This window comes from Pelmatolapia mariae, linkage group LG5, assembly GCF_036321145.2.
Source record: "Pelmatolapia mariae isolate MD_Pm_ZW linkage group LG5, Pm_UMD_F_2, whole genome shotgun sequence".
NCBI classification, from domain to species: Eukaryota; Metazoa; Chordata; class Actinopteri; order Cichliformes; family Cichlidae; genus Pelmatolapia; species Pelmatolapia mariae.
Genome location: NC_086231.1, coordinates 8,403,461 through 8,413,395, shown reverse-complemented (window position 1 = coordinate 8,413,395; position 9,935 = coordinate 8,403,461). Strand labels below are relative to the sequence as shown.

The window sequence follows — 9,935 nt, the reverse complement described above, 5'->3', positions numbered from 1 at the left end:
TTAAATTTGTAGAATTATTAGATTTTTAATGTGATTAGAGTACATGGAGATGACGTGTACACTGACTGAGGCTGAAACAAGAAATATAACCAAGCCCTAGTTTGGTATGACTAAGATTCCTAACACTTTCACCTCTCATAATGCTGAGAAACTACTCAGAATCAGATATTTTTGCTAAAAAGGTGTGTCTTTACCACTGGCACACATTTACAGCAGTGCATTATTTGTGAATAACTCACAGAAAATGTACCCTTTTTAGATAAATGAATGCCGAAAACTGCCTTTGAGCTGGTTACATTGCATTGCAACTAATGTAACCACAGACACATGCAACTTGGAGCTCGGTCAACCTTTAACGACAGAATATACTGTAAGACATAGTATACACATGTCTCCATGGCCAAGCACCCTATATGTTTTTATTATTACTTTTCCTTTCTTTACTACTGTACATTCAGATGTGTCTTCCGCTAGTTATTTAAACTGATAGGTTTTCATTTATTTATTTTAATGTAAAAGCCTTGGTTCCCTTTTGCTTAAAGGACTCTATCACATTTTAATTCACAAGGAAAAAATACTTTGCCTTGAAATAAGTTTACTTCCCTTTGCATTACATACAGTATCACATTTACAGAATTTACATTGCATCAAAGTTACACCATAATATACAAAACAGGCTTTTCTTAAAAAGAAAATGTAATGTATATTCATTTCAAAACACTATTAATTTGACTTTTTATTGTATTTGTAATTTTTACTCTGGTTTGTTAATTCCTTTACACAATACTGCTCTAAAATCCTTTGGTACACACACACACACACGCGCATGCACACGCACACACATTGCAGCCCGCCTACTCCCCTCTCCCACCACTTCCCCCCACAGATCTCACACTTGTGCAATTGTTTCACTCTCTTCTGATATGCAATGTCTCACTATCACGTGAAGAAGACGCTTGGATTGTCCTTTAACCAAAGAAAAAACAAATCTGATTTTAATCTTACTGGATAAAAAATACATATCTCTCTACTTCTCTTCCGTTTAAAAAGAACATTAAAAAAAAAAAAAATTGGACTTACTTCTGACGACAATACTGCTGCATGCAGTGGTTCCAGCTGCCCAGGGGCGATGTCATCTCTACCTTCTCACAACAAAGATCCGTCACGCATCAGAAAGCAACTCTCTGACTCTTGTCCAGTTTCTTCTGTTGCCACTACTAAGAGCCTGCGGGTAAGGCCTGATTGTCTTTAATCTTTTAAGTGTTTGTTTAGTGGCAGGAAATGCCATAAAAGGAAAACATTAACTTTGAGGTTCGGTCATTGTCGAAGAAATGTGTTGAAAACAAGCCACAGAGGTATTTCTGAGCATTAGAACACACATAACTCATCACTGCCTTCAATCCAATTCTATTTTTTTGGTCTGTTTTGTTTTTTGGACATAATTGTGTGGCATTAGCTAATCATTTTATATGATTTATGCAGTGCAATTAGGAAAAATTAGGGAAGTAGAATTTCTCAAAATATGCTGGACTTCATGTGTCTTCAATTGTTTCTGCAACATGATTACAATGTTTTATTTTGGTACTCCAGTTTGACATTCTATCACTGCAGAGGTGATTTTGTGGTAATTTAGCCCAATACAGCCCAAAGTGTAATATTTACCCAATAATGTGCTATTTTTACATTCTAAATAAATCGTGTGTTTTCCTTTAAGTTAGAATAGCTTACCTTTAGGATTACTTATTTTATTGCACTCTAGGGTCTGTGCAGTTAGATTATTAGATACTTGTAATAAACCACGTGGAGAATGTGCAGTTTTATATTGTTCATTACTGTATATGGGGATAGTTCAAATGACCATAGTAACACATAAACTGATAAATAAAGCTACACATTGATGTTCGTGAGCAAGGGAGCAGAAAACTTGGAAGGAAATGTTGTAATAAGCAGTTAGTCTTATCTGTTTATGCAAACCAAGAACCTCTTGAGAAAAATATATGGTGTGACGCAGAGAAAAGTTTGTGAGAGAGAGGGCAACAGGAAGAGAGGAGGAGGAGGAGGCAAGAGAAAAATAGAGAGAAAGAGAGACAGAGCAGGGGGGATGAAAGACAGGATGAAGAGGAACAGAAGGAAAGAGGGACAGAGTGCTTGGAGGACTGACTTGTGGGAACCCAGTATTTATGGATGTTTATCTCTCTGCTAGTCCTAAGGGAAGCTCATATTTTCCATTTGGGAATAGCTGGTCATTAGACAAAAAGTCCCCCACAGAATCTGGGAAGGCTGGAGGACAGATTTCAGATGGAGTCAGTCCTTCATGAGACAAAGACACAAAAACTTTTTGATCAGCATCTGTTTCTGTGTGATACTGCTTAATATAAATCAGAGCTTTTTCCAAGTCTGAATACAGTATATTGTTCATTGTCATTTACCTAGCATGGCAGACATGACTGGATGTCATCTCTTTAAAGGTCTCATAAATGTCTGAAGTGAAGCGTATCACTGTGTTTACACAATGTGCCTTCAACTTAAAACCCTGTCTCTTCTTTAGAGAATTCAGCTTACTTTATCAGTTTTACATGACATGTAGCCCTCAGGCATAGGTTACATATCTGCTTTTTGGCTTAAGTTTATACTACAGTCTTTACAAAGGTCTCTGAAAGAATAAAGATGCAGTGTAAACTGTAACTGTGTGGACTGTCTTATATTAACAAGTCAATTCTCTGTTTGAATTTTCTAAAAGACAAAATGCAGAAGTACAGACAACAAGCAAGCTCATTACTTTTACAACCTTAAACAAACGTATTGTTTGCACTAAAAGAGTTACAGTAAGAGCTTTTCTTGTGATGAATAAACAGAAAGCACACTTGAGGATTAAAAGGTGGGTTTAGAAAAGAAACGTGGCAAAGCTATTTTTGTCTACTGGAGGCTGTATTTTGTTTTCTTGCCTTTTAATCTCTCACATCACACAAAAGTGGGCAGCCATGCTAGTATCTTTACAAGGCTGTATTTAGGCACAGCAGTGCTTTCAGCTAAATGCTAATGTCACCACAGGACTTGGGCATATATTTTCTTTTGCTCTCTAAGGTTAGGATGTTTGTGCCATAACGTTTGCTAATCAAATGGTAAAATCTTACCAGATTATACCTATTGCAGACAAATTTTTGAAGTATAACAATAACAAGTATCCAAGAAGTCCTCCAAGCACATAATAGTGTTGCTAATTTGTTCCTACTAATTTTAATAAAGAAATTCTTTATATGGATATCCATAATCTGTAGGCAAGGGACATAATGTTTGGTAGTGAAAATGTTTCTGTTTATAGGCTGCTTGTAGTCTGAGTGCTATTGACCGATGATTTAGCAGGTCTGGGTGCATGCAAGTAAGCAGTCAGCATGGAGAGCAAAAGAAACAGCATTTGCAAACACATCCAACTGTTGAAACGAAGACTCCAGTCTGACCTTTTTCTAAAATGACTGTTTAGTTTTGCCTTGGCTCTCTGTTTATTTTTCATTTCCTCCTGCTATTTGGTTGAATTCAGACACAGAAACTAGTTGGTTAGCATTAGATAACAAGAGCAATCTGAGTTAAAATACACAAAAAAAGCAGTAAACACATGTTAAAAAACAACTTTATTTCCTATACTCTATGGTGCTGAGTTACACTCATAGATTGTAGATAAAGCTGGATATAGCCACTGTGACATCATCTATAACTGGTCCTGCAGTGAAACCTCTAGCTGAGCATGTTTGCCACTGCTAGCTGTTTTGAAACCAAATTTCATGAGTGGCATTAAACTGAAGGAGCTCATAGGAAATGGAGTGGAACTCATGTGGTGTTTTATAGTCTTACTGACCATTCAAAGTGCTTTGGACTACAAGCTACGAGCTACAAGCATATATAATCTAAGTACTTTATCTACCTCATGTTTATGGCCAATTTAAAATGAACAGATAAACCACAAATACATATCTTGAGAGAAAGCCTAAGTGCCAGTACCAAAAACACATGCAGGCACGGGTACAACATAACAACATGCTCCCCAGAGAAAGACCTACCTTATCAGACAAGATAGGCCTATTCTAAACAATTCTCTATTTGAGCCTCAATTTTTTGCAGTAATGGTAAACATATTTCAAGCAAGTGCTTGAGACTATTCAGGGGGCAGAAGAGTGTTTGTTGAGCTCATGGATCAGAGGAGCCAGTGGATGTTTTCTATAGAGTCTGACTTCTATTTGCAATCATAGGCACTGCCAGTTGCTGGCCACTAAAGAATAGAGGCTCAAGGGACTTTTACAATGGCTACAGTCTTCAGAACAGAAAGCTAAGTCCATTGTTTAGATACAGTCTATAGTTTCACTACAGTTGAATGTGGCAGCACAAGTGTACATTTTACAACCACTTTTTTCTTCTTATTGTTGCTAGTGGACTTAACTTTAAAATTTCAAATCACAAAAGGAAACAAACTTTAAAAAAAATATGCTATGGCCTTCCCAGTCACTGGATGTCAACTGTCAACTCAGCAGAACTGGTGTGGAAGACTTTGTACCAGTGTATATATAGTCCTTATATTTTATACTATATTATATTTACTAACCTTATAAGTTGATGTATTATCCTATACTTTGTCATCTCCTAAGGAAATTATTTCCTAAGTTAGAGGTAAGCAGTAGCCGGTGCAGTAGTTATTACCTTTTTTGGATGTGTTTTAGCTATCTGTGCTTGTCAGTTTATTTAAGGAATCATTTCCTCTCCCCCCTTTAACTTGGCTGAGAATTTCAGACTGCCATAAACCTTTTTTTTCCCCACTAAAAGTCCCTTTCAACATAATTCTTGAACAAGTAATTTTCCAGAAACCCAGACATGCGATTGCATGAATATTGATAATATAGTCTGTATCTATATTTGCTGACATTGCACATGTAATAAAACATGCTCTGAGTCCAAATTACCTTTATTTTAGTGTAACAGTCTTATGCAGAAGAAAATGTTGATGCATTTGCTGGAAAATGGGGTTGAAATGGTTCCTTATGCAATGTAAGGTTTAAGTTGGGGTTAAGCACAGCTGATATCTTGGTTAAGATAATCAGGAATGTTTTTAAAAGTGCTTAGTGTGGTTGTCATACTGTATTTTTTTAAAAAAAAACTTTGGTCAGATTGCACCCCTTTCTAAAACATTTTCTTCTCATTTCAGCATGAGAGGCTGTCTAGGTAAGGTTCTTCTAATTTGATTTACACCATCAGTAAAAAAAAAAGGCATTACCACATATTACCAGAATGACAGCAAAAACAGGAATCTATCCATTACTGACAGGAGTATATCCATTCAATTGGGCAAAGAGTGTGCTAAATCTGAATTAAGAGTTAATACATCTCCTGTGTCTTCAGATTGGGATCATCTGGATCATCTGATGTCTCCAATGACACATCAACAAACCATGCTGAGTCCTACTTTTTACAAAGAGAGAACAGACTATCTGCAAGGAAAAAGGCACAAGAAGAGACAGCAAATAATGACTACAAAAAGGTATGTGATACACCTTAAATACAAATATACACGACTGTTATAGATTTGTAATATGTAGATTCTGAGTGCTACTTTTTGACAGTACTGTAGATGCTTATGTACTGTAATAAAAGAACAAAAATAAAAAGAACACACAGAGATTCAGTGGGCTCAATAATTCATAACATTTGGATTTAATGAAAATGATGAATAGAATGGGAACTACTGCTGATAATATTCAAATCTAATTTCAAATAGAAATTAAGTATGTAAATTTAATAACACATATACTAAACCTAATGGCAATCTAATGTCTGTCAAGATATTTTAAGGAAGAAATCTGACCCTGATGGCAAATTATGAAAACTGAAACTACCACAAAAAAGAGTCCTGGTGGCAGTGTTTGGTGGTAGAAATCCTAACATGTGGGTATTTTGTAGATGTATGAAAAGGCACTGGCAACAAATCAAAGGCTCAAGTCCCGACTGGAAACAAGTAAACAGGAACTCACCATGATTCAAGACCAGCTGGAGAGAGCACAGGTACTCTAAGCAAGTCTGAAGTAATGATCCAGAAACACTACTGAGAAACAAATTAACCATTTGTTTAAAAAGGGCAACAGTCCATTTTTTTACATAAATATGAGACATTGATAACAGAGACTCCATAATCAAGCTGTTTCCATAAATTGCAATCTTTTCTCATAGTAATCTCTCTTTGCTGCAGAAGGGGAGACAGGATGACTGTGGGGCCAATGTGCTAGAAGCAGAAAAAAAGGTATGGACTCAAGAGGAGAAGTGTTTTTTAACCATTTTTACTCATTTATTTTAATTACCTTTAATGATTATACTTAAAGGAAAGCTGGAGCCTTAAAAAGAGGATATCAGATATGGAAGAACAACTGAAGGTAAATGTTTTATAAATGCCTTAAAACTGAATTTTAACATTAAGCCTCTTTTGAGAATATACAGTAAGTGTTTGGTTGTAACTTGGTGCTGTGGTCTCAGCTGTTTTGTCTTCAGTGGCTTTAGCTGACATCATTTGTCACCATTATGCTCTGCTGGCTGTGGAATGTGTGAGCACTGCAGCGACTGAGCAATCAGTATTCATCTGCAGCGTAAAGCCCACAAATGTCTGCTGTGCTCTTCCCAAGTGAATGCAAACACAAACCTCTTGTTGTCTGTGAATGAGAGACCTAAACAAAGATGCTGGTCTAAAAATATACCTTTACAACAGAGAAATTATTCAAAACTGGTCTAAAAGTATCTGTCTGTCGGTGTGTATGAACACATTATTGTATTTGTTTAATAAAGATCAGTCTGTCCTTTATTCTTTAGGCCAGTTTTCTTTCTGTACCAGTTACTAATAAGAGTAGAAACCAGAAACCTTCATAGAATGTACATAAAAGATGGACATACCATAGTCAGTATGATATCAGGTTTGGTTAGAAATAGGTTTAGAAGCCTCAGGCCATGGATCAGATTGAGAAACCAAGAAGCACTGAACACTTATACAGTAGCAAACTATGAGTCACAAGGTAGGTCCTCTCTGCAGCATACCTGTTTTTTTCCATCCTATTTGACTTGAATGGGGTCCAGAATCTAAAAAGAGAACTTAAAAGTAGCGACTAAGACCTCAGGAGAGTGTTTACCCTGGCCATAGATCAAAGGAGCCAAAAAGCATTTTTTCCCATAGATTACTATACAGCTGAACATGCAGGAACCATCTCATGCTGGTGATAAGACAGACTGTAGGTTTAAGGCACTTTTGCATTGCTTTCACTTTTCAGACCCTGAAGCTACGTCCATCATTTATAAACACCAGCAAACTTGTACTGAGTTTCACTTTAAGTAGGACCTTGTTACTGTCCACTTCATGAGCATGATTTTTTTTTTCTCTTAGAAGACACCTTTCTGTATCCCCGTGTTTCCCTCTCCTGTGTTATGCACAACTTTTAAAAGTGGTCTCTGCACAGATCAAGATTCATTGTATTTATTAATATTGTATGTAAATGTTATGACAGTTATGGGGTGTTGTGGTCACTATCGATCAAATCTAGTGAAACAAATTTTGTACTCAAAGTAAATATTGTTTATAGCAAAAAAAAAATGCTTGCTTGTGGTTTTGCAAGAATCCAAGGTTATGCCTTTGTTTTAAGAGGTAGATTAGCATGTGTTCTGCGGGTGGTCTGTTGTTCTCTGAATCTGCTACCTCCCATTTGATGTGACCAAGGCTGAAAAGATTACTGACATGACCAGAAATAAAAACCAGTCCTTGGTGTGTAGCCCATGAAGACACTACCAAAATATGAACTTACTTTTAAACTACAAATTAAGAACAAGCAAATCCTTATACTAACCACTGTAAGCAGAAATGCTCTACCTGGGACGAGTTGTAGGACTTTTTAGATACTCTGTCCACCCTTATGTTTTTATACTCTCTATTCCCTCAGATTAAAGCAGAGCTTAAGATGGAAAACCAGAGACTAAAGGATGAGAATGGGGCTTTAATCCGTGTCATCACCAAACTCTCCAAGTGAGAAGGGAAGCAGACAGGAGGGAAGAAGAGGGAAGGATTCAAGAAGTCATATTTTAATCTGTATCCTTTATATTTCTGAAAGCATAAGTCCATCCTCTGAAAAGATATGTACATTGGTCAGCAGAATGTTTTAAACTGAGCCCTTTCTACTGATTGTTTAGAAAGATGAAAGAGATGTTGATTTAATACTGATTTTCCATCCCCCTGTTCACCTATAAGAAGACACATTTGTCCAACTGTAAATGCACAATACATCAAGTTAAAATTTTAAATGTAAATTCACTAAATATTTCTAAATAAAGGCAAATGCCAGTTTATGTGTTTCTTATTACTATCTTTACATGAGTAAATTGTCCTCAAGTAAACAGTATATGAAATTTTGTTACTGAGTAGACATAAAAATGGACAAAATATTGCAGGTATTTCCAAAGAAGCATTGCCATGGAAACAGCAATATTTGGCCTATTCCATATGCAGATCATGAAAATGAGCTCTGAACTATCAGGGACAGTGGGTGATGGATGAGAAACATTTTTTAGGAACGTAGGAGTGTCATCTCTGATTTAAGAGCTTTACCTTGACTGATGATATTGCAAGTAACACGGTCTTTGGCTTACAAGTTTAAATAGAAAAAATGTTTTAAAAATTATGTATTTTTTCCCTATAAAACTGTCAAAACAAATTTAGCTTTCTTGTAAAATATCAGCTCAATCTCATGCACTTATTAATCTGTCATATTAGCGTCAATTAAGTAGGAGTTGTGGTGATTTTGATCAAATCACATGGACTTTATCGGTAAATGGTGAATATGATATCCTTTATTTAAAGGCATAAAACTATGTCTTTTTACATTTTTTTAAACGCTAGGCTGTCATCTATGTGTCACACTCCACTATTAAGCTGTTTCTTGGCATTTATTTTATGCATGCAACGCCACCCGCTGACCATAAGTGGAAAAGCATCCTCTACATACATTTACACAAAACATGGGACAAAGCTACTTAAAATGCCTTTATTTCCTATTATTACATATGGACAACACAGAGATATGCTCTGATCACATCCTCATATTTTGGTTCCCTTGAGTACTTCAGTTCTACACAGAATGATGTATGAGTACAACTTTTTTGGTCTTTTTTGTTTGCTTTTCTGCTGGAAAAACATGGATTCTGTACATAATTAAATCATGCAGTTCACAAAAAGGCACAACTATTGACACACCTCTACAACAAGACAAAACAAGAATGACGAACGACATTCAAGCATTTCCCTTGTCTATGTTGCTGGGTAAGTGAATATATAAGCGAGCTGGACTGTCTTTGGATGTTCTGTTATATGGCTATGTTGACTTAACAGGATCATGACTGTAAAGGAACCATTACCGAAGCAGCAGGTTGGCAGTATTGCATTTCGAATAATGAATGTTTGGGTCTGCTCTGTGCTCAAGACAGCTTGTGAGACCCAGGAAGACAGGGATTTTGTTGCCTGCATCGCAGAGAAGCGCTAACATACCTTAACAGAAGACCATTTAACGAATGCCGGCTCTACACTCCTGTTGAAAATACATAAACTAGCACATGTAAAATATAAGTTCTATATCAATGAGTAGAGGATGTGCTGACACACAGTGTACTAAAGGATGTAATGAAGTGCTTCTCCACAAAAAAGATATTGGAATTAGACATTAATCCTCTGTCTTCAGCTCATCTCCTCGAAACCAGAAACACAGTCTTAATGTGAAAGATAGAGTGCAGAGAGGATTAGACGCGTTCATCTCCATGCACTCCATCTTATAAATGAGGCTTTATCTAATCGTAAATGATAATGACTCAAAAAGCAGAAAAATGAAGGTCCACATTGTAAATGATGTGGTAGACAGCGTCAGTATCTCAGA

At 36.4% G+C, this 9,935-nt stretch overlaps 1 protein-coding gene across 2 annotated transcripts; it reads left to right on the top strand.

Annotated features, from left to right (window-relative positions):
* The first annotated feature begins 917 nt into the window (after window positions 1–917).
* LOC134626954 (protein phosphatase 1 regulatory subunit 12B-like) lies at window positions 918–8,358 on the top strand. Of its 2 annotated transcripts, XM_063472858.1 has the most exons (7): window positions 918–1,231; window positions 5,192–5,208; window positions 5,386–5,524; window positions 5,944–6,045; window positions 6,230–6,280; window positions 6,360–6,410; window positions 7,956–8,358. In XM_063472858.1, the coding sequence occupies exons 1-7, from the start codon at window positions 1,130–1,132 to the stop codon at window positions 8,040–8,042; spliced, it is 549 nt and encodes a 182-aa protein (XP_063328928.1). In that variant the 5' UTR covers window positions 918–1,129; the 3' UTR covers window positions 8,043–8,358. The 2 variants fall into 2 exon arrangements, with proteins under 2 accessions (XP_063328928.1, XP_063328929.1); XM_063472859.1 differs by lacking the exon at window positions 6,360–6,410.
* The last annotated feature ends 1,577 nt before the right edge of the window (window positions 8,359–9,935 follow it).

Coding starts and splice junctions, on each gene's coding strand:
- LOC134626954 (XM_063472858.1), top strand. CDS start 1,130: ATGTCATCTCTACCTTCTCACAACAAAGATCCGTCACGCATCAGAAAG. Junction 5,525..5,943: donor CAAATAATGACTACAAAAAG/GTATGTGATACA, acceptor GGTATTTTGTAG/ATGTATGAAAAGGCACTGGC. Junction 6,411..7,955: donor ATATGGAAGAACAACTGAAG/GTAAATGTTTTA, acceptor CTATTCCCTCAG/ATTAAAGCAGAGCTTAAGAT.